We start from the raw sequence: 25534 nt of genomic DNA, 5'->3' as shown, positions 1-25534 counted from the left end.
ATCGATATCAACTTACTGCTGTTGTAATCATTCATCGACTTACTAAAAATATGAATGACCTCATTTTGATAATAAGTCAACTAAAATATAATATAATTTTACGATCACCGTACAATCATTATTACATGTTATGAGCTGTACCTACAGGTTACAGTAAGTTGTACGTATACAAAATTTACATTGTTTGTATTATACCGTCTTATTCCAATTTAAACGTTTAATTTACATTTTTACGATTTACTGAAGTATGACTGATGTCTGTTATTTAGATACACCTATAATGCTACAGATGGTTTACACAACACAGCGTATAATGAATAAAATAAATATGTTTTAATGGTTCTTTCAATAACAGTGCATTATATACGATATATTATGATACCTACCTATATAACTCATATTTCATCCATATGCAGAACAACTGTTATACCAAACTTGTATACTTTGAACGTATGTCAATGAAACCGTCGTATCCCGCATTACACAAATAGAAGTAGGTACACATAGTTTTTTTTATATATAAATATAATATATATATATATATATATATATACTTGTTTTATCAGAGGTTATTGACATTGAAAGTTTAAAATTTTGTTAATTATTTTTTATAACCTTAGAAATATTATCAATATTAACCATTTGAAACAAAATTTGAATGACCCCATAATTATTAACAATAGTAGGTATACATTTATTGTTATATGTTATTTGTTTTCATGTGTGTGTTCCAAACAGTTTGTAATTAAAAAAATTAGCATTTCCATAGACATATTATTTTTTTTATTTACAGTTTACACATAATACGCTTATTATTATACTATTATGAACCATTATACCTAAATAGTATAGTGTAATATAATATTATGTATATTTTTTTTTAATTAATATTTTTGAAATATGTTTTTAGAAAGTTATTGTTGTATTAAAGAGCTATGATTATCATAATTATTCATAAATGGGTACTTTCAAATACTCAAAACTAATATAAAATAATTCAAAATTTTGTTTTCATATTAATTTGAGTTACCTACTTAGTGAATTTGAGTTATTTCATTAAATATTCAAATATAATACATATTATGCAAGTTTTAAAGTTTATACATCAGGCGGTGGGTAGATATTTTAGTACTAAAATATATATTCGACATGCGGGTATGTTAAAAGACAAAATATTATATACCTAGTGTCAAAGTGAAAGACATTCTGCATGCGTCAAAAATAAAATATGATTCACCAAACATTTCAGGTGCTTTAATTTAAATAAAATAAAAATAATTAGAACACACATGATATCATAATATAATACACACTACGTAATATAATGGCCGTTTCTAATGGTAAATATAACTATTTTAATAAAATATATAATATTTTGAAATGTACTAAAATTAGTTTAGTCCCATCGCGTATAAACGCAGCGCGCCCAGAACACTCATAATATTATTATAATTAAATAAATATACGCTTCACAAATATTTTTGTTTATCCGGTTGAATATATTATAATGAAACCGAAAGCAACGCATAACACAAGAAAATAATTTTATACGCTAAACCTATTTAACGAGTATTTGAGAAGTCCCCATATCGAACATTTTTCTTCTGAAGAATTTGTGTGATACCTAGAATATATATATTTCATAGTTAGGTACATATAATAATGGGATGGTCAGTGATGATCAGCCAATTAGGTAATTTAAAAGTACTTAAACAATAATAATTAAATGCGGTAATCGGATACACGGAATCGATTTTTAAACACTATATATTTAAAAGCTACATAACAAATGCGCCAATAACATTTAATCAATGATATATTATTTTGTGGGTTGCGATTACGCTAGTTTATTTTTTTAGAAAGTTATCGATGAGGCGCTATAGAAAAAATTATTTTAATCATCATAATTTGATTTGTTCACATTTTCATTTTTTATTAAAAAACAGTCAAAATTAATGAAAAGAATCGGTATGATTTCAACATGCAGATACTTGCTCCAATATTTTTGAGGATATATTATTTTTCGCCTGTTTTTGTTGTATTGTGAAAAACTGTAAACTTTCAAATAAAGTGAACCTACTTAAAAGATTTAAACTAAACTAATGCATCAAGAAGTTGGTGAATAGATGGATGAAGTATATGAAAATAGTCTTTCGAATGCCAATGTTTATATGGTAATGCTCTGGTTGGTATACTGCGTATACTATACGTACTGTAGGTATAGACAAAGTTTAGACTCATCCACAAAAATGGAGGAAACAAACTCCTTAAGCCCATATAAATACTTTCAAGATATTCCTAAAAGTGTTATATAACCGTAGTCAACTGGAATTGAAAGCACCGATGCAATATCGGACAGATATCCAAAGTTTCAAAAATGCATTTTCACATCAAAATATGGGGGAAAAAATGTTTTATCAATAATTGTGGACAAAATATACAATTAAGTCTTTAACTTGAAAGATGGAAAACATACAAAATCTAAAAATAAATTCAAATATTGACCAACAATCATATTATTAACAATGTATTCTTGCTTTAGAACCTGCAGTGACTGAATTTTACAAACAAATTCTTGCCCAATGTATGTTGTCCGTGTATTATTATTATTGCTCTATAATAATAGTTGGTATAAATAATATAAATGACGTTCTCGCACCACTCCACAAGGAATAAGTTTAAAATTAGAATAACACGACAATTGAGTGGTGCATTTGAATGTTTTTCCTAGAGGCGCACTTTGACGCAAAAGGAACTGTTTTAAAAATAGTATCTCATGGATTGGCACATTCGGGTATTAGCGAAAAACTTTATCGACTACGACAAACATGGGCATAACATTCCGTACAAGTAGTGTAGTCTATACACACTGCTCTATCAACTATAGAGCATAACGATCGACCTGGCATGGCGTGTGACAGCTGGCAGAATTATTACGTCTATCAATATTGCCTCTACAGTTTCGATGACGATCTACATTACTATAATGTATTAATATACTAATATAGTGATACGCTGATACGTCATGTATTATGTAATACGATATAATTATATTTATTAAAGAAGTACGTTCCAATTTAATGATTATATAACTCGCAGAAACAGGCTTGTCCTATGTAATTTAAAAATAAAACGGAAAAAAGTAGCTGATTACTTGGCGTATAAAAATTGTATATTGTGCATAATAAATAATTCTACGACCTTCTATAATTTCATAGCAATTTTTCTCCAAAATGTTTGAAGTTTGTAGCTATAAGCTATAACATCTAAAAAGATTACAAATTATATACGGAGATTCCAAAATAAAAAAAAAATAAAAAAACCAAGTCAAATATTATAAAATATAAACAATTATTTTTTCGTTTGATTCTTTTTTAAAGCTAAAGACGATAATACATAACCATAATTTACTATCATATTTTTAGTGAACTCTTTTAGCAATACTGAACAGTCGTATGATCATTTAAACTAAATTTACAGTTTCTATTCGAACACTCATATCTCGCGAGTTTGCAGAAAAATAAAATAAAAACCACATTGCTGAAAACGAACAGGTAGTCATGCAGTTGCTCAACTCGGAGTCTCGCGGAGTCTATAAACAATGAGGTATGTTATATTATATTCAGTACGCGAATATCTGTGTGGCCTGCATCATGTAATGTACGAACAAATATGACGAAAACGAGGTTTTTGAATTTAGTACCTCTCGAATTCCTCGAATTGCCTGTACAGTACACGGGACATCGAAAGCGTACACTATAATATAGCTCAGTGGACATTTCAATAAAACGGGACATTTTATTGTTCGCCGCTCAACCGACAATAAAACATAAAAAATGAACATTCCCGCGTATACCTATACGCAGAAGTATTACATACGGCCCGTCGTCTGGCCGCCCCTTAGTTACTTACTGTATACGTATACATTGCCTCTGTTGTGTAATTGGTTATAAATGTTAAAATAGTTTGTTTTCGATTTGTTTTTTTTTCTTTTTTAAGCCTCGTTTGATATTATAGATAATTTATTATTTTCTCGTATCTTTCGTGTGCTATTATAACTTATCTACGTGCGACCATGAAAGTATAAGTAATATAATATGATGTACATAGGTGCTGCTACGATAATCCACAAAAAACAGTTAAACGTTTCAAAAATAATGACAAAGATTGTTATTATGTGATAGGTACATTTTAGTTCTTATTACATAGTTTCTCGCAATTGCCTGAAAACTGAGATCTGTAGATTAGGATTATATACTTATTTATATGTTGTTTATTATTTTTTATCTATACTGTATTAATAAAAAAAAAATCAGGACCTACTCTAAATTGAAAAAAATAAATTGGAAAAATAATTAATCTATATTTAAATTCGCTTAAAGTATAATTTTTTTTACAAGTATCTGAACTTATTAAAACCCAAAGGATCATTTTGTTTTTACTCGTGTAAAAAAATAATTTTTTATCCTCCACGTAGAAAGCAAAATATATGCTCAGCTCCATGAGGCAGACGCTTATTTAGTTTTAATCCTGGAAACTGATAAAAATATATTATATACCAATCTAAATACGGATAAAATATCAGAAAAATGATTCCTCTTACATTATTCATTATACCTATACGCAAAATATTTATTAGAAAACGATTACTAAATAATAAATTGAATTTGCCTAGCTTTTCAACTGTTGGAAAAACTTCTTTAAAACTGCTAAATCAGTTAGGTATTAAAATATCTGAAATGTTGTTTTGCTGTACGTTTAGCCAAGCAATTGAAAAATGAGCAACATTCAGGCATTATACCAAATGTATTTTTCGAATATTCTATATTTTTGCTACATCTAATAGATAATGATTTAACAAATAGAAAACAGGGTGAGTACATAATTCTTTGGGATACTTATCTCTTATAATATCTTAAACTCATCGAAAACTGCTCCGCATAGCAGCAGGCCCCTTAACCTCTCTCCATAAATACGCCACTGCTATAAGACAAATTAATAATTAGCTTTAAATGAAACTTACTGAATATAAAAATATATATACACCATAAATAAAGTTCAACTAAACACCCACAAAAAATTAATAAAATAAGAAGTACCTATCTCACAATGGGTCATATTATGTTAAAGGTTACGTCAATGTGCGATAGAAAATATGTGAAATAAAATGAGAGAAAAAAAAATGAACAAAAATATAAAAACTATATTATATATTATATCTAACGATATTTATTTTGGATTTTTAGTGGTCCAATGGATAGATAAATTTTCAATGTGTTTGCCAATACTTTTTGAAGCAATAGAAGTACTTTAACTTTCACCTTTGAAGGCAGCTTATGGTTGCATATCAGAAATCAAAAGTAAAATACACAGAACTATATTTACGCAATATCAATTTTTGACAAAATCAATTCTATCGTTTTGCTATAATTTTAAAACATATAATAGTTATTTACCTTTCACCAAGTATTTATAATATTTTCTAGACGTGACATCAATTTAAAATATTTTGGATTTTGTGAACTATAAAGATATAAGAAAAAAAAATTGACTTATTATAGTCCAATTAATACCGTTCCTTATTACGTTGATATTGACTTACCTACAAGTTAATAATTAAAATAATATATTATACAATATACATATACTATGTAATGATATTTAACTTAGCTTTAAAGAAGAAAACTATATTTTACAATTTATAATAATAAATATTATTTTTGCTTAATATAAATTTAAAAAACCCATAAAAACAAATAATGTATAGTCGTAGTTATTTTATTTTAATATTATAATCTATTTGAACGTGTGAGTGTAATTATTATAATCACATATTATAATCCTTATTTCAAATGAAGTTTAAAAATACGTCTCTCCCTTTCTCGCCAAATGATAACTCCAAGTGATAAGGTCCATTAGCTTAAACAATCAAATATAGTCAATAGATAATAGATACTTTAATACTAACTAGTAGGTACATAAATTAAAATTACTTATAGTTATAAATTATAATATACATAAATCACCGTTAAGCCCTATATTATGTATAATTGAGTTTTGTGGCTTTGACATAAATGTTGAACTATAGTTATACCACAGATTTGTTGAAAATGATTTAACTGTGTACCTGTATATTTTATTGTTATTATTTTCTGTTTTTTAAATTCACACTATACATTTTGCCTTCCGGTATTTTGTTTTCGTACGTATTTTTCGTTTAAGTAAAGCTTATAAACTCACTTATGACACAGGATACCGCTGCTACGCCTTATTATTATATAATATATAATATAGTATGTTTACCAATTTTGTGAAATCTCTTAAACTTCGTTTCTGGCACGAAACAAAACGGTGTGCTAATGAGATTACGAATAATTGTCGATAAATATTCATGAGTAAAAATACGTTCACTGGTTAATGAAACAATAATGAAATTTTCAAAATCCAACGCGTAGAAGAATACCGAACAATTAATTTATGATAATTTAGCTTTGAGAATGAATACATACAATTTTACTTTGGCGATGCTTGTCGTTTGATATTATTCTCAAACGCATTGTCAATGTACAATATTTGAAATATTTTACAGCCCTGAAATAGGGTAATTTCATTCAAATCTACAATAATCATGTACATTCTTTCCTCGATTTGGATATAATGATAGACCTGTTTTATTTTATTTGTATCGCCTCAATGCTGTGTATATCAACATTTTATTTTTGAATTGGTTCATTTCATCACAGTGCTGTATATTTTTATGAACCTATCATTCACCTCAATGTTTACAACAGTTGACATTTGCTGTGAATATATTTTAATGTTTTTTATTTCATGTTTTGTGACAGTGTTCGATATGGGTTAATTTTTTTTTTATTCTTGTCGGTTATTGTATCTTTTGTTTCGGATTTGTTGAAAGATTAAAAGTTTTGAGTTGATTGTAAATTTTTTTTTAACGTTGCAGATTCCACACCAAATAATGTTTACCTCTTATTTGATTTCATTTACTAGTCTTTGATATTGACTATTGGTGTGATGATGTTGACAAGTTGATACACAATATGATTGATGAAATATGTAGGTTACATATAGGCGCATTAACAATGATAGGTAATTATCATAACAAAATTAAATTAAATTACACAAATAATATTTGTATATTATTATTAATAATTTATCTGATAAAAATAAACAATAAAATATACATCTTTTTAAAGTTAATACAAAACCGAATAAATATCAGTAAATTACAGTGGTAATTATCAAATAAACGTGTTTAAACTAATACACTTAATAAGCTAAAATTATTTCAACTGCTATTAACTACTAACTATTTATTGAATTATTTATGACCTTGCTACCTTACATCATTTATAATGTATATAAAATGTATCCCATACCATATAAATGTATTTAAAATGTTTTCTAACTATGCTAAAATATTATAAAATATTTATAACTAACTTTCAATTCTTTAAATTAATATTATGTTTATGATCTTAATTAATACTTTAACTACAAGCGGAGTGTTTTAAATATATTTTAGAATCTGTATTTTTTAAGTAAATCTCTTTATTCAATCCTTTTTTATTATAGACACACAAATATTATAAATTTTTGTATCAAATAACTAATTAAGTTTTACATTTATCTATTCAATTCAATTTGTCAAGTATCTAAATTATCATTATTATTTATTTATTTGTTAGGAATACATACTATTTATATCTATGTAATATGTTTACCTACCTATCATTTTATTATTGGTATTATTGGTAAAATAGCAATAATGTTTTAAAATAATATCTACCTAAATAATTCAAAATCTGTTTTTATTAATCATGAGTTTTTTTAAATACTTGTATTTCATTTTAATTTCTTTAAAAGGTATAAAGTGATGTTTTGATTTATGTTTAACACTTTTACACTAGGTAGTCTAAGCGATAATAAATCAGATTCATTATATAGGTTAAAGAGAAATGACTCCTATTTAGGTTACGACCTCGTAATCCCTATAGGCCCCACGTACTGGCCATTTGCCTAAATGATTTTGAAATTCATCAAGCATTGCCAAAAATTAAAATTATCAAAAATATAAAAATAGAATAAATTTATTAATAATTGGTTATATCAAATCATAATAGCAAAATACAATAAAAATTAAAAAATACATTGAGTAAGCAAGTTAAAAGTCAGTGATACTATCTATTATTGTCCAATTTAAACATTGAATATAATATTATTATAACTATGTCGTCCAAAATATATATTAAATTCGGTCGGTCTATTAATACACCTACTGATTTTAATATTATTATTGTATATGATGTTTTATCTGCTTTGTACTTTGGGGATTCGATAATTTTAATGAGTTTCAATGAACCATCTCATTACAGACTGTAATTTACAGCTAGTGCACGTATACATTATATAATATATATTAAGTGTAATTTAATCATAAGCAGACGATAAAATATAAATATAAATAATATATTATTAAAAATAACTAGTATATTCTCCATTTTATCATTCTATAATTAGGCTATCACTTGATTTTCATTTTGTATCTTTAAATCTTCATTTATATATTCCATAGATTTTTAATATCTTGTAACTACATTTAAATTCAATGTTTTAACTATCGGAACCAATAGTACTTGATACAAAGTTTAAATTTAAAAACAATAATGATAAGGAAATACATTTATTATTGTGATAAGATTTTATCTCAGGTCATTAGTTATAGCTTTTAAGTTATAAATATGTTAAAAAGTAGGACAAATTCTTGTTAAGGTAATACAAAATGCTCGTAGAAAACAGTAGATAGTACCTTAAAATATAATAATTAAACAATTACTTTTGAGGCAGTAACTATTCAAAATTGGATTAATTGATAGGTCTTAAGATAATCGATAATATTTATTATGACGTATACCATTTTTAGTAGTAGTTTAATTTTTAAGTAATGATAATATAATAAAAAAAAAATAACATGTAAGTATTTTATGTTTTAATTAGAATATAGAAAACAATTTTTTAGAATATACGCATATAATATACTAGCTGTTCTGTCACGGTGTTGCCCGTGTATTAGATGCGTTAAAAATGTGGGAACTTCACGTCGATCAAACGGTTTTCAAAGTGTATTCGAATAAATACGTGTTTAACAGTCGCAAGATGCATTGGAAGTTAAATACGTTATCATTTAGAATGTACTATTATATATTTATTAGTTAAATAAAAAATCCCAGTAAACCCTACCCAATAGTTGCATGTATTTTTATGACTCCACAGAGGAAAACATATTCTAATAATTATATCAAAAAGTTTGGCCTCCCCTGGATCCTAAAGTAATCTATTAAATTTTTTTTTTTTTAGTTATCTATTTATTTATATTATTTTTTTTTATCTATTTAGTAATTCACTTATCAACGCCTCGACCGAACCAACCAATGGGTCTAGAGACTTGACACTTTGTACAAAGGTTCCTTAAGCAATGTAAGGGCGCACTAAGAAAGGATTTTTCAAAATTTGACCTCTAAGTGGGTAAAAGAGGTTTTTTATATAGCTATAGATAAGTGTATTTTTAATTGTTTAATAATTGTTTGTTATTTCTTCTAAGTGATTGCTAAGATACTAAAAATATGTCTAATTTTTTTAGATGTTTTTTTTTTATTTTTTTACCGTGTGGCTACGGTATTTAATATATACCATCCCCTATTTCAACCCCTTACAGCCCTTTTTTAGTATTAAAAAGTAGCCTATGTCCTTTCTCAGTGCTTAAACTATCTATGTACCAAATTTCATTTAAATATGCTCAGTAGTTTCGGAGCCTATTCAATACAAATAAAGAATCAAATATTTCCTCTTTATAATATTATAGTATAGACAATTTATACAGATCTATATCGATATATCATATATGCACAAATAAATGTATTTGATGACAGGGGAAAGTGTATAAGTAAAGATACATACATTTGAGTTACATGATCAAAAAGCCACCCATTAGTGACACTTCAAATTAGTAAATTATTAAGATTAAAACAAAATTAATCAAACTAGCAAAGACATTTTAGAAGTGGGGTTATAATTTGAATAAATTTTTCTTACTGTGCATATTTTTTTAAACAATTATTAGAATAATTTTTAGTACATAGTCTTTTGGAAAATTTATTGCACCACATTACATAAAATCACTATTAAAAAAATAAAATACTTTTAACCTTTTTTACCAATAATTCACTATATTATAGTATATTATACTTTATATAAACATTTAAATTGAATGTACCTAATTAAAAGCTTTTAAGTAAAATAAATATTGTTAACTTAAAAATGATATATTATGGAATTTTACTATAATTTATTATTTTTTATAATATTTCATGTATTTAAATCAAATGACTCACGGCTGATAAAATTATTTATGCAGAAATCAAAAATTCTATCTAATTTTCATCATATTAATTATTTTTATTTGAATTAAAGTGTCATATTATTTACTCTTAAGTTTTTACTATCTCCTAATCTGGAGCTTCTTAATTAATTTTTATCCATCCTCTCTATCACACTGCACAGTGTGTACAACAATATGATAATATTATGAAGTATGCGATACAGTATTTTATATTATTATTAAGTTGTCTCATAATATCGTACATTTAAAATATTATTATTGGCTCTTTAAGTCACCAATACTTCCATCATATATTACTATTATTATAATTATTATTCAGATGTTTATATTCAGAATGTATAATTAATTTGTATCAAACATTAATTACGCTCTTGAAACATAGAATAGCCGTTATAACGTGCAACCGGAAGCTAATTATTTATTTATGTATTATTATTATTTTTTTGTATAGTTATAAAAGAATGGTTTGTTGAAATAGTTGTTATAATTTTACCATTGAACTGCATAAACACTTTGACCTTGATGGATAAATTACTGTCATTACTGCGGCATCGGCACTCGGGAATAATAACAATTATTTCAATTATTTGAAATATTAAACGTTAAAAAGTAATAGGTATTATAAAATATAAAAAACAAAGGTAAATAAGTATCTGTATAGGTCCGCTGTGTTTGGCAGATATTAACCTCCCGGCATAATTTCAAAGATCTCTCTGATTTTGACCACCGACCTACACCAGCTAAAGTACTATATAATAATATCATATAGGTTACTGTATTGCATCTTTTATCTTGTCTTAACGATTTGTACTTATAATAATACTTATAAATCTATAGTAATAACTAATAACGTATAAACCTATGTGTCTATGTATATTAAAAATGGTTATTAATTCGTCTATCGCTGAATACTTCAACAATTTATAAGTAACTATACTAATACTAATAACAATAACCCATAATGCAATAAAATCATTCCAGTTTACGCGGAAACGTTCAATAATATAATAATATATGTTCAGTTTTTAGAGTTGTAGTTATTAAGTAAAAATCTAAAATACCCATTGATCATTAATGATTAATTAGAGTAGTTCACAATTTAAACATTTATATATTATCTCATATCATAGCTGTATATAGAATGTTTTTAATCGAAAATTCAAGTACAATTTGTTCTTGCATATATATAATTAAAATTATGCAAACACTTTTGAAATTAAATAAAATGCTGATTTTTTTTACTAAAATCAACTTAATAATATATAATTAGTGTACCTATATTAGTAAAATTATTTTCTATTTTCAAAACATTTTATACGTAAACTATTATAATTATAATACTGAAACTTGAAAATTATAGATACCTAGTGATTATAGTTAAGTAACGATATTGTTATAAATTATATTATAAACTGATCGTATCTCATTTATCTAAATGAAATTACATACTGTAATGAACAATGATAGCTATGTATTCAAATTAGAGTATTAGAATTTTACTACATTTTATACTTCGTTTTAATAATAATCATAACATTAATAAAAACGTACTATTTTAAACAATTAAAATTACTTCTTATTTTATTTAACATTGTGCAAAAAAAATAATAAGTTACAATACATGCAAAGTGTCAATAATTATAATTCGTTTTTGAACTAAAAAATGCGATATGCGCCGCCTTGGTAGTCACTTGAATTAGTATAGGGTGTTGTAGCTGCTCCATTACAATTGTACATTGCGTTGACTTTTCGCAAGTCATTGATCGTAGCTCCGGTTCTCTGTCCCAAACTCATACTTGGTTCATGCTTGGAAAAAAAAGTATTTACTATAACACATTTCACTCATAGGTACCATATAAAATTAAATATTTCATAGTTCAACGACAGCAACAACACCGCCTGCTACTATACAGTAAAAAGCCTAGTATTTCTGTCCCGCGTAATATCTTTTGTTATACTATATAGTATGTTATCTGTAATATTTTTGATAATATATATTATACATATATCATTTATTATAGATGAATATGTTGTTACTACATTTTAAAATATGACTTATGCGAATTGAAAATAAAAATGGAATATGTTATTTGTCGTTGGCTAATAAAATCTATAGTAAATAATTATAGCAATATTAATAAAATTAAATGTTTAGTTTCATAAATTTTAAAATTAATAATAACAACTAAATAATACGTATAAATACAAGAAGATATAAAAATAAGTCTCGAATAAAAATTTACTTATAACATTTTAGCTTTTTTTTTAAACTTTGTTAAATGGTTAAATCGGCTTAAATTCAAATCTAATTATAACGTTCATTTGGTACATTTCCCGAGAGCAGCAACACAATTATTATTTATTTTTTTTTTTTAATTACTGAAAATAAACTTTTGTCGCAATTCAGTAAATACACACGACAGCTAGCTATATTCAATCTGATTTAAGTGCTAGATAATTTAATTTTAGAATTAAATATCACCCTAAGAAAAATCCTTTATTTAAATTCATTGGTTATACAAATTCTATAAAATTACCGAGCTTATTAAATAATATTAAAATACAGTTTACTCGGCTAATAAAATAAAGTTACCTATCTATAATTTTAAGGTAATTTGAGCAAATTGAATAAATTGAATAATTTAAAAAAAACATTGTAGGTACTAGATAATAGATTTTAAATTAATAAAGCTTTATATAAAACAGTCAAAAATATTTACTTAAAACTTGGAATATGTGTTAAGTTAAATACGTTTACAATCATGGAAGTTATTGTTTGTAACAATACCGATAACATAAAATATGTTTTTGAATTTATATTTATTTTTATAACAGTTATACATATTCCACTATGGAATTCCTATTTATTTCCCTGAAAAATACGAAAAGAACACGACATAACCTTTTAGAAAATTCTGGTATACGTATAATACCCGCTGGGTAGAAACTTTAATTTTATAATATATTTGTTTAACATCTACAAAAATATTTTAGTCTCTACCAGAATTTTAAAATGTTTGAAAAGTATTTTTTCCTACTTTTATAGTTAATACAATATGTAATTTTTATTTCAAAACCTTGAAAAATCTATAATCTCTAATCTCTAATATATATCTATTTATAATTTAAAAAAATAGTTTATCACTATTATGAGAACGTATTCATATAATTATTATTATATATAATATAAATTATGCAAACACAATAGCTAACCAAGTTTGGTTAAAATTAGATGGATTTGTCATTGCTTTCAAATACAATATAATATTTAAATTTAACACAATAGCTTCACAGGGGAATAGCGAAATTACGATGGCACAAGATAAGTGCTAAATCAGTTATTGTATCCTGTCCGTAAATTGATTATGTTGTAGTAAATATATTCGTTCTATTAAAATTTAAAATTGTATGCAAACCCTATTAATAAGTTATATTATTTTCAACCTCAATCATAAAGTGTTAAGTGCTAAAAAAGTTAAATATAATATAGTTAGTAAGTTAAGAGTTAGTCACGTGAAATTTTGTAATAATCGTAAATTTTTTCTTTGATCAAATTCTAATATAAAATCGAATATTGTTCATACATATTTAAGCTAAATATTTTTATTTTATAACTCACCTTAGCTACAATGGTTTCCTTGCCATTTTTTGAAAAAGCATAACGTGGGTAATGCATTACACTAGTATAGTCATAAGGTAAACCGAAAGTAGTTGTAACATTATCAGGCACTTTGTTAAAGTCTGGCCAATATGCTGAAAACAAAATAATGATAAATCCTATAGATAAATACCACTAGTTGTATGTATTTTTAAAATAACATTTATTAAATAAGTTATAAAAAATGCTAAGTAAGTGGGTATCTCTCTGCTGTACATTGAATGTCAAGTGAGTCACTATTATAATTTATAGGTGTGTTAAATTTGAATTCAATGATATCTCGTATCATTGTATACAAAAAACGATTCTGAGCAGTAACGGTCTATCAGCCCAAAGTGATATTTTTATTTAATATAGCTACCAATGTCAACTATTTTACTTTTAATATTATAATAAGATGATATAATTTTTCCGAAAATATTAATTGCATTTATAATTTTAAAAAAAACTAAAAAATTGAAAGTTTCTTATGTCTATAAATAGTTTAAAAATAGTCAAAATATTTTTAAAATGTTATCGTAAATTAAAAACAATAATATAAACATTTGGAGAAAATGTCAAGTATCTTCTTCGTTTTTGTGTTACATCAAAAAACAAAATTGATTTTACGAATTTCCTTTTTCCTTAATTTTTGTTTATTTTTTCGATTATAAAAATAAGTGCTGAGAATTTTTAAATTTTACCTCTCAAAAGTACAAACAAAATTCAATTTGATGTCCAAAACCACCCCCATTTTTTAAAATCATAGCATTTTATCGACAACTTAACGTGTTACTAAAAAAAAAAGTATAAATGATAAAATCAATATATTCATCACTCCCTTCAGAATCTAAAATTATAATAATACTTTGAAAATGTCATATCATATTATTAATATTTTACTACAAGAACTAAGTATTCATAACAGATTGTAATTATTTGCTTTACTGTTTATATAGGTAAATACACGTAGATATTATTTCTATAAATAACGACAGAGTCTCAAGAGTATAGCTTCAAAGGTTTTGTACAAAATTATTTACCAACAAAGTACAGACGAAGTACTATATTGAATTTATTAAATAGATATTATTAAACCCTATCTACATACAACATAATATTTGAAACGTCCTACAACTTTTACTATGATAAACGTTTGCATACCGACATATATTTGAAAGCTTGATTGACTGACTTTGCAGACTTTCGAAAGTGAAAAATGAAATAAAGGGAACAATTTGTTTAGTTATAACTAATAAGGTATATGTATTAAAACTTAACGTATAATCTGGATCTTTGTATAGGACATTGGATTTTAATTAAATATTAGATTAGTATTGAATCGTCTGAAAATATACCACAGTAAATAATAATAATAATAATAATAATAATAATATATTAATCAAGTATTACTGTTTTCCTAATTAAAACTGTTTTTAATGGTGTAATATATATAACTTTTATAGTTAAGAAAGTGATATGGGTCCCAAAACCATCTGAAACTCATCCCTAACATATATTTTCGTTTTGTAATATTATATACTAAAAGTTCAAACAATAATTTTTCAAATGGACCGTCCCCCTTCCATCGAAATAAAATCCTGGCTACGAGCCTACAGAGGTATCGTATTACACATTGTATTACTACACATTCCTCGTATACCTATATATATAAATTTAAAATATATACACACAGTTACACAGAACCTATTAAATATATCGTAGTGTAATACAATATAAACTATGTATAATAGGTACACAGAATTGTACCTCAGATACCATTATACGTACTCTTTGAAATTATCGTATACCTATATATGTGTCATGTATGTGTGCAGTTTTTGACACCCAGCAGCCTCTGTCAAGTGGATTACGAAACCAACAACTTGAACGTGTTCAAAGCCAGATATTTGCTAAAGAATTATCAAAAATGAGGAAGTGGTGTTTAAAATAAGGTTGATAATAAAAATGATGATTTATAGGTAGGTAAGACATATTTTCAGAAGATATATAATAGTAAAATATAGAATCGTATGTATATATAATACATTTTAAATTCAAATTCAAGTTTCTGAGGTTTTATAGATTGGATTACATTGGGAAAATTCAAAATTTCCAACTAACTCCATACTTGTGTACACTGCACACACCTATGAGCTTAGTAGTTGATATATCATAAAACATTTATGACTTTTTTGATTTTTAAAAAACCCTTATGGAAATATCGTAAAAATAATAATCTATTGTGAAATAATATTTTTAAATAAATACTCTTGTCAATGTTTTCCCAATAAATGATCACTGCATTGTCACGGTCAGCGCGAGCCTGTTCGTGGAGCAGTCCTGCCACATGCAGGAGTTCGTGTTGCACCGTTCCTTGGTAGGAGATGCACGACGGCGCCTCTAAGTTCATGCTGTGCGGACCACTCATTTCCCGGTGGTAGCCGATCATGGCGTTACAGCCCTTGTTCCGCTCACGGCCGATATGCACGTATCCCGAGTGCCCGACGTCCTTCAGCAGCTGCGTCGCGTTCCCGCCGTTCTTGTCGACAAACTTCAGGCACGTCTTCGACTCAATCGTGTCCATTGCCATGCGGATCTTGGATCGTTCGTCTTGTGCTGCATTAGCGATGGAACACACAAACAAATCGTGAAGAAAACAGTTTTAAAAATAAACCCTGGACCGTCGACAATTTATACCGTTTGGACCAAATCTACAGTAGAATAAAGTTGGCGTGTGATGGGGAGACACCAATCGATTTATCGATAACAATAAGTTAATTCACATAAACACATCAATCAATACCAATTTTTTACGATCCCTTACAACTTTTTCCCACCTATTCAAGTGTCAGACTTTCAGATAGGATTTCCACTCGGCGCGGCGATCAATCACGTTAATATATACACCCTGTATACAATTTACATCTATAATATTAGGACTGGAGTTAGGTCCTCGCGCACACTCAACTTAGATCTGTCACTTCTTTTGAAAGGTACATATATACATATATTGAACAAACACTTAGTAGAAATAATTCGATCTTTAAAATGTTTATAGGTACTCTTAGATAAATATTACAGTGTCTTTCTAAAATTTTTATATAAGTCGAAAAATGCTAGAAACTATTAATGTTATGATTATATGACTCTAATCAGTACACAAATACTTTTAAAAACTTTACTTAAAATATGTTAATTTTAACGAAGACGAATACACTCAGCGAGTAGTTTGATTAAATACTATATATTATAAATATTATGTACATATCTAGTATACGTAATCTTATTATAATAATCGAAGTCCTCGGCAAACGCAGTAAAGTATATAATTACGTTTTAAAAATTAAGCTTTAATACTATAAATATTAAATGCGAAGTAAACGTTAAATGCAAGAGACGGGTGGCGCATTACAATGGGGTTATTCAAGGCATCGTTTTTACTAAAACCTAAAAGCTTTTAAAGTAATTTATATTTACTTATATAAACCAGAAGAGAAAAAAACTAAAAGCACACGCTCAGTACGAAAAATATATATTTTATAATAGTAATCGTATTTTTGTTTCATCGATAAACCGATTTTGGGCATCAACTACGTGCAGAATACAATTTATTGTCAAGTTTTATTTGTTTTTTATTTATAATTCAATTTACTTACTAAAATTATAATGTATTGTATAAGGAATTATTGCCTTGGGCCATTTATAGTAATCTGACATGATAGCATTCCTTGAAACTGGCAGTATTATGTCTCCTTGGTATAACCGCGAACTCAATTCTGGATACATATCTGTTAACATAAATAAAACGAATGTATACACAACCTACTAAATATTGTTATTCTATTTTAAACTACATTTAACACACATGATGGGTTAATGGGTTACGGATGGTAAGATTGGTTATATTATAATAGTTCGGTTAAGCGTTCAAAAGTACATCATTTTTATGCAAACACTATAGCATCAATAACAATCGTTTCACTTTCACACAATACTTACCTAATGTATTGTTTCATAACAATCTATAAGACAAGGGTCACCAAAAGTCGGATCGCGATCGACTGGTCAATCTTTCTATGAATATAAAAGTCGACCTTAATAAAAATTAATTTTACCATTATCGATCGATCGTGTAACAAATAATCGAGTAATGCAAATTGCTATTATATTATTGTATTCTAGAAATTTACTATTATCTGTCAATCGTGATAGTCGGAATAGTTTACTATTGTCTTATACTATACCTACAACTGTCTTCGATAACAAACTTTTTTTAAATATTTTTTCATTGAGCCCCGCGACCTATATGGCGTAATTTATATGTTATTATTAAAAGCAATGAAAGAAACGTTCAAATTTCCTACAGTTTTCACACGATTTGATGATAAAACTCATACTGTACTTTTTATATAAATATACAATTTTGTTTACTAACATGTAGTCAGTGAACTAATATTGAACGATAAACCCACTATTGATGTATATATATATATATATATATGTGTTTTTTTATTTTCTCGATCTACAGATCTGTTATATTTGCCATTTGTACAGGTCTTTTATACGTTTGAAGAGCTAATATAACCGCAGTGAGCATAACATCTGCTATTTCTTTTCAACACATAGGTACCTACACGTATATATATAACAAAACCGTGTCTATTATTTTATTATATCCAAACTGCCAGTGGCGCAATTAGTAACGCCCCCGGTTTTGAGGGCCCCTAAATTAAAAAACTCATGTACGATATTCCTATACTATAATTTATAATATAAACACATATTATAATATTTGTTTTAATATAATAAATAATTATGTCTTTACACTTTTAAATTAAAGAATAATTCAAATTACGAATACTTATGTGAGAAAGCAATTAAGTGTATCGTAATACAGTATAAGTCCGAAATGCGAGTAAAGAGTTACAAAGTATACACTATAATTGAAAATTTGAAACTTCTTTTACTATTAATTATTATACATGATAATTATGTTGGTGTGTGTACTGTGTAAGTCATGACTCGTGATAATATTACCTATGTGTCTGACGATAATAAGACAAAAACTATCTATCTATAGAATTTTCGTATTACTATCTAATAATAATGAATTGGATACAAATAAAATCGTTAATGATTTTGCTGCCGTAAAAACAAGAAGAGTTAATTTTTGTTTGATTTTATATAAAAAAAAAAAATTAATTAATTAATACTATGACATGTGAAAAAACAATATTTTTCAAAGTTTTAATAAGGTATGGCTGTTTTTCATTTTTACTATTAGGTAAGAGCCCCGGTCTGTAAATTTTTACATAGGCCCCTTATTATCAAGTTGCGCCACTGCAAACTGCGTTCAAATTAAATAAACACGGCCTATTACGAACTAATAACTATCATAGAACGGACTATAGTACAAGGAAATGTTAATTCAATGTCCTACTACATAAGCTTTTTGAAAACGTCGTAAATAACTAAATATAATATATGTATTTCAATGGTGTACCTAGCGAATCGTGAAAAATCGAAATACGCGTATACTCATAAATCATAACTCGTAACCATCATATTATGTGTAATTATTCAAAACTTGGTTGTGTAGAACCGAAAATAAAAATATTATTACGTAATGGTGATGAAGTTTATATTAAGTAATTAGTTATAGAATAAAAACAAAAATCTAAAAAATATCGTCTATTATATTATTTTATTCTTGGTGTACTAGTATATATATATGCTTTATCAATATCATATAGAATAAAAGTATCAGAAAAAAATAGTCTCTATTTAATGCAATAACCATAATATATAAGACATATAGGTATTACTTAAAGTCCAGCTTTTAAATAAAATGTTTTTTTTTTCGAAATGTAGTTTTAATCCATAATATATTATGTATTGTGTATGCATTTCAAAATATATTGGATTGCTATAATATGATATATCTGGGTGCGACGTGGTAGCCCATCTATCATTTATTATAATGTTCGATTTAGGAGAGTACTCTCAAACAGTCATTACTATGCATACACCATGTTTAAAACGGCTTCTATTAAATCTAGATATTTGCGATCGCAGCCATGTAAAAGTAATGTTCAAATGACAGTTCCGTCTGCAGTTGGCACTTGGTAGGGCCTCTCTATACATACACAAAAATAAAATATGTATATCATATATACCATTACATGTGATGTTTTCATACTTTGACTTCCCGAGAACAAATTAAGCACGACAATGGATCCTGTTTTTCTGACTTTCTGAATGTACAAATGTGTCTGGGGAAAATCATCAACCCTAACAAGTCTCGTAAAATATAGCTTTTGAACATATTTACACAATACACGATTAATTAATTCGGTGTTTTGTTCACCTAAATTATGCCTCAATTGTGTCTATGGAGACAAATGCAAATAACTACTCGTAGGATGTAGATATACCCGATATAATTATCAATAACAACGAAAGACAATTATTATCAAGACATAACAATAACTTATGGTAAGTGGAGTTTTACAATTGCATGGAATTCATACTCTTAAAATATTTAATTTAAATGATAAATAAAAAAAATAATAATAATTTTACCTCTAGTATTTTAATAATATTATACTTGGAAGAGCGAGAGAAAATTGTTTAAAGTATATGTTTATTATATTAAACAAGGTTGCAATATACACATGCGATATAAAATTTAACTTATAAGCATAACTCATAACATCATAATACATTTCAATTTTTGTTAATTAATAGTTGATATAATTGAATCATAAAATATTAACATTTTTCCGTTACTTGATACTACTCGATACTGCAAACAGGCCTGGATTGGGACGACGAGCTATCGAGAAAATTTCAGTTAGGTTAGGTTGTATAATCTCGGTTGGCTGCTCAAATTATGAGCTAGCTATTAGTTGTCTGGTCATTATTTAATTTTTTATAATAATGATAAATTAGAACAAACATTAGTATAAAATTTAATTAAATGGAATTATTATAAACTGTACAGAAGCTGTAAATGTAATCAAACATTAAAAACGATTCTAAACAGAGATAATTTGTCAGTTAATGATAATTAGTTGGATATTATTACCTATATTTAAATTGTAATATATTGTTACTTTACGCGATTTCGTTAAAAATTAAATTTCATACGCTCATATAATTCAAAAACTCAGTAAGCTTTGCCTATCCTAGGCTGACTACAATAGTGCAATGCATTTATACAAATTACAAACCTTCACAATGTCATTTCACTCCAAAAGCACATTAACGAAAAATAAGGACCCAATTAATATAAGTGATAATTAACTACTGATAAAGTTATAAACTTATCAGTTATCAGTTACCCGCAACAATGAAATTTCTGAAACATAGTTATTAACGCTAATAAATCATTCATTTCCATGTTTAGTATATGTAATCAATAATAACCATCTATATCAGGGTACGCATATAAAAACCAATATTTTTCATAATTTAAATAAAATATTTCAAAAACAAGTGGAATTTCAAATTCAAACCATTCTTATACATTATTATAAATAATATAATTTTTGAATAAAATTATTATACTCGATCACAAAAATATAACAAACGAATCTTTATTGGTAAATATAAAATATGTTAACGGAAATTGATGAAATAAATCAAATGAATATTTTACGAGGTGTAATTGACACATTTTTATTCTATTCAATACCACAGAAAACGGAAATTGACCTCTTCAACACTGGAATATATGCATTATTTATATTATAACTTTTATAAGTATCACAATATAATATACACAAATCGAATTTTTTTTTTTTAATGATTTAAAAACTAAAATATTTTTGTAATAAAACTATTATAAATTAATAACGAAATTATTTGAAAACGTATACCCCTCTATGATTTTTTTTGTTGATTTTAATAATAAATGATATCTTTATTTCATTATATTTTTCAGATAAGTAACAAATTAATGTATCCAAAGCCGTTTAAATATTATATGGCTAAAAGCTAACAAACTAAGTAGATTTTAGGTTAGACTTAATGGTACCATGTTGTTGCACAAACATTTCATAAATTTAACGACTCGTTAAAATTTAATGGACCAATCATGAATTCATGAGTCACTATTTGATGTGTGAGAGAATCTGTTAAATATTTAAGGAACTATTAAACTCTAATGGACGTCTGTGAACCTCGGCATATGCAATAATATGATTAAGATAAAAATGAATTTTGTTTTTATCTTTTAATAAATACAAAATAATAAATAATGTCCACTTCCATCTGTTATTATTATAGCAAAGTTCTTACGTTATTCTAAGCCTTTCAAAATAATAGCTAGAACTTTTATTCCTTCTTAAAGTCTAAATTACAGTTATAATATCAGTTCTACATAATATAAATATTAAATAATCATTTTAATATGTAAATTTTTTTTCTGTAGAATTCACCTGTATTTCTTAAGTGGTTTTAGATAGACCAAATATTTTTGAGACCATTTTATAGTACTAAATGGAAGTCATTTGAAATATATGTGCAGTGGCTTAAAACTTAAAAAAAAAGAATTTCAATATAAAAATAATTTAAATAATTCCAATTTTTTTTATTTTACCCAAAATACGATTAAAATGTCTTAGAATAAATTTTATTTGTATCTAATAATAGTTAAACTAAAAAGTGATAAAAATAAAAAAATCTTTAGTATTGTTTATTCTGAATTAAATTTACAGCACATTGTACAAAATGTATTTTCTTTAATCGTGTCAAAAACATTTTCTGTCTATTATTTTTCGATGTAAAGATTATTATGGAAATTCAAAATGACACATTTAATGTACTACCTTTTGAAAATGACATCTTTAATATTTAAAATGTTTGAAACTTAGGACACTCTGGACACTCAATCATAACGAAATAGTGCCTCACACACATAAAAAAAAATTAAATGTGAACATGTTGTATTAATTACCACAAATTCGGTTATTGTAATTTTGTGCATGTAAACTTTTTCCTACTTTTAAACTATTTTTATTTAAACTACTCGAAGTACTTGCTTAATTTTAACGAATTTATGTAAAAATTGCATTTATATATTTGCTATGTTTGTTTAGTAATATTTGTCTCTACCATATCTTATAGACATTATAATAATTATTAAAAACGCTAGTGTCTAGTTTTCTCCTCTTCTATCCAACTCTGTCTTACTTCCCCTTCGATATCATTGCTTATCTACATTATTATTATAGTTTTAAATGACATCCCTTTTATTTGTCCCTCAACATCCAACGTTCTTTAATTCCGCCGGATTTATGTGATAATAAATTGTTATTTCGTATTGTCTTATTTCTATTAAATAGCAATATAGAATATTTTTACTTCAGTTTTTCTTATATTTTATATATTTATCGATGTAAAATATTATATTTAAATGGTTCAATAAAAAAACACTTTAAAAGCGAAAACGTATGACGTTAAAAAATAATATTATTTAACGTGAAAGGCAAATGTCCTAAATTCACGCGTATCACAGTTGTAAAAATAATATCATGGTGCGCCCACTAATTTTCAAATTACAATAAACGTAATTTAAACCTGTATAGGTTAGGTTAGGTTAGGTGTGAGTAAACACTTATAATAACGTTGGATCTTCATTTTTACGGAGAAACTAATTTTATATTGTACTTATACAACAGCAAGACATTTTATTTATTTCGTCGCCAAGCATCTCGACTGATGGGGGAGTGTAATATGATGATAGCAACAATATAATATATCAGTATATCACGTAGTCTAAACTCTAATGTCGTCTTACCCGGGGTGAAATGAGAAGGCGGTTTCGATCCTTCTTTGAACCTCTCCAAGAGCGTGCTGAGGAAATGCTGTCCGTCCTGCAAACCGGCCGCGGAACACGACAAAATCCTCGCGACCGCGCACACGTATATATAATAAAGCACGCCACCCGTCATCTCCGCGACGGTTTTCTGTGTTGCAAAAATATTTTGTACTGACCAGATATCGATTGAATCGTATTTGTTATTATTACCGATGTCAATCGTATTCGTATATATTTCGGGATTATTATATCGAGCCCGTAGTGTGTTTGACGCGGGCTCAGGACTACGCAGACTTCAACTCGCTCGCCGTAAATAATAATATAAAAATTACACGGTTATAATAATATAATAAATTATACGACAGCACAGCGAGAGTTGCGCGTACGAGTGCTGGTCAACAAGCGCCTTAAAAATCAGGCCCCAAGTCCTTATATACTTAGGCGCGGGACAGGTATCGGGCGCAAAAAGTATACCGCACGCGCGTTTTATAATAACAACAATATAATCGGTTTTTGATTTTCTCGGCGTATAATATTATACGGCCGTGTGTACACGCGCGCGCACTTACCCGTGTGTTTTACACTAACTATATGAGCGTGGGCGAATTATCTAATAATTTCTCCCTATTTCCGTTTCGTCTTGTTTTTTCCCATACATTATTCGATTGTATTTTATTCCGCGCCGATATACCTACATTATATATTATAATATTATATAAATAAGTATATACGTGCAAACTCGACGACACGCGCTAATAAGACTCATTATTCATTTGTCCGTTTCGCCGTCGTCGACAAGGAGGAGCATCACCCTACGCTAGTTGAATAAATTATGTATAATATATAAAATATACAGGATGATTCACCAAGCGCCCCCCATTTTTTTCTTTAATAATAGATTTATTCAAATTCCAATTTTTGGAATTTGTAAATAAACTTAACGAAATGCCGTATTTTCAATTGTTTCAATTGTTTATACCATCAAATAAGTGTCTTGTGGCGATACAAACTTCATTTTTTTAAATGAGAGCAATTATTTTTGTCAATAAATTGTTAATTTAACTACTTTTTTGAAATGTTATGACTAATTTATCAAAATGTGTATAAAACTAAGGATAGGTAATAAATAGTCCTTAAAATTGATTTTACAAAAAAAAAATGATTATTATCTATACTTATATTATTGGATAATACAGTATTTACTGTATGCTCGAAAATGATTACAGATCATATTGTCTCCATATCTTCTTAACCCATTATCACGGACCTATTATTCTTAGCACCTATACATAAATGAAAGAACTTAAAAACTACTCATTTGAATTTCATTTTGGATGCATCAATATTTTTAAAAGTCATATCTAAACAATAATTTACTAGAAAAAAATTATTTTTCATTGAGGAAATAATCTCTTTACATGGCACTCCTAATCTTTAAGTATTAGAATTTCAAAAATCAGAATCGAATAAATTCATTATTAAAGTAAGAAATGGGGGCTGAACATGCTAAGTGAATTACTCTGTATATATATAAACATGTGTGTGGTTAACCATTATGTACATAGACATCCCCTTGGGTGTTATTTATTTTTTACTACACAATAATGTCAGCTGTATGTATAATATCAATAAAACACAATAATTAAGTGCAGTG

General features: G+C 26.8%; 1 protein-coding gene across 2 annotated transcripts; it reads right to left on the bottom strand.

Annotated features, from left to right (window-relative positions):
* Nucleotides 1-11969: 11969 nt before the first annotated feature.
* On the bottom strand, nt 11970-24268 carry LOC113553268 (low choriolytic enzyme-like). Of its 2 annotated transcripts, XM_026956508.1 has the most exons (6): nt 24091-24268; nt 23860-24028; nt 17714-17845; nt 16326-16673; nt 14037-14170; nt 11970-12223 (listed from the first exon to the last, which is right to left on the bottom strand). In XM_026956508.1, exons 2-6 carry the CDS (start codon nt 24011-24013, stop codon nt 12074-12076), a joined length of 918 nt encoding a protein of 305 aa, XP_026812309.1. In that variant the 5' UTR covers nt 24014-24028; nt 24091-24268; the 3' UTR covers nt 11970-12073. The 2 variants fall into 2 exon arrangements, with proteins under 2 accessions (XP_026812309.1, XP_026812308.1); XM_026956507.1 differs by having other exon boundaries at nt 23860-24268.
* Between the last annotated feature and the right edge of the window lie 1266 nt (nt 24269-25534).

Source organism: Rhopalosiphum maidis, chromosome 2 (assembly GCF_003676215.2).
Source record: "Rhopalosiphum maidis isolate BTI-1 chromosome 2, ASM367621v3, whole genome shotgun sequence".
Classification (NCBI taxonomy): domain Eukaryota; kingdom Metazoa; phylum Arthropoda; class Insecta; order Hemiptera; family Aphididae; genus Rhopalosiphum; species Rhopalosiphum maidis.
This window is presented reverse-complemented; position numbering and strand designations above follow the sequence as displayed.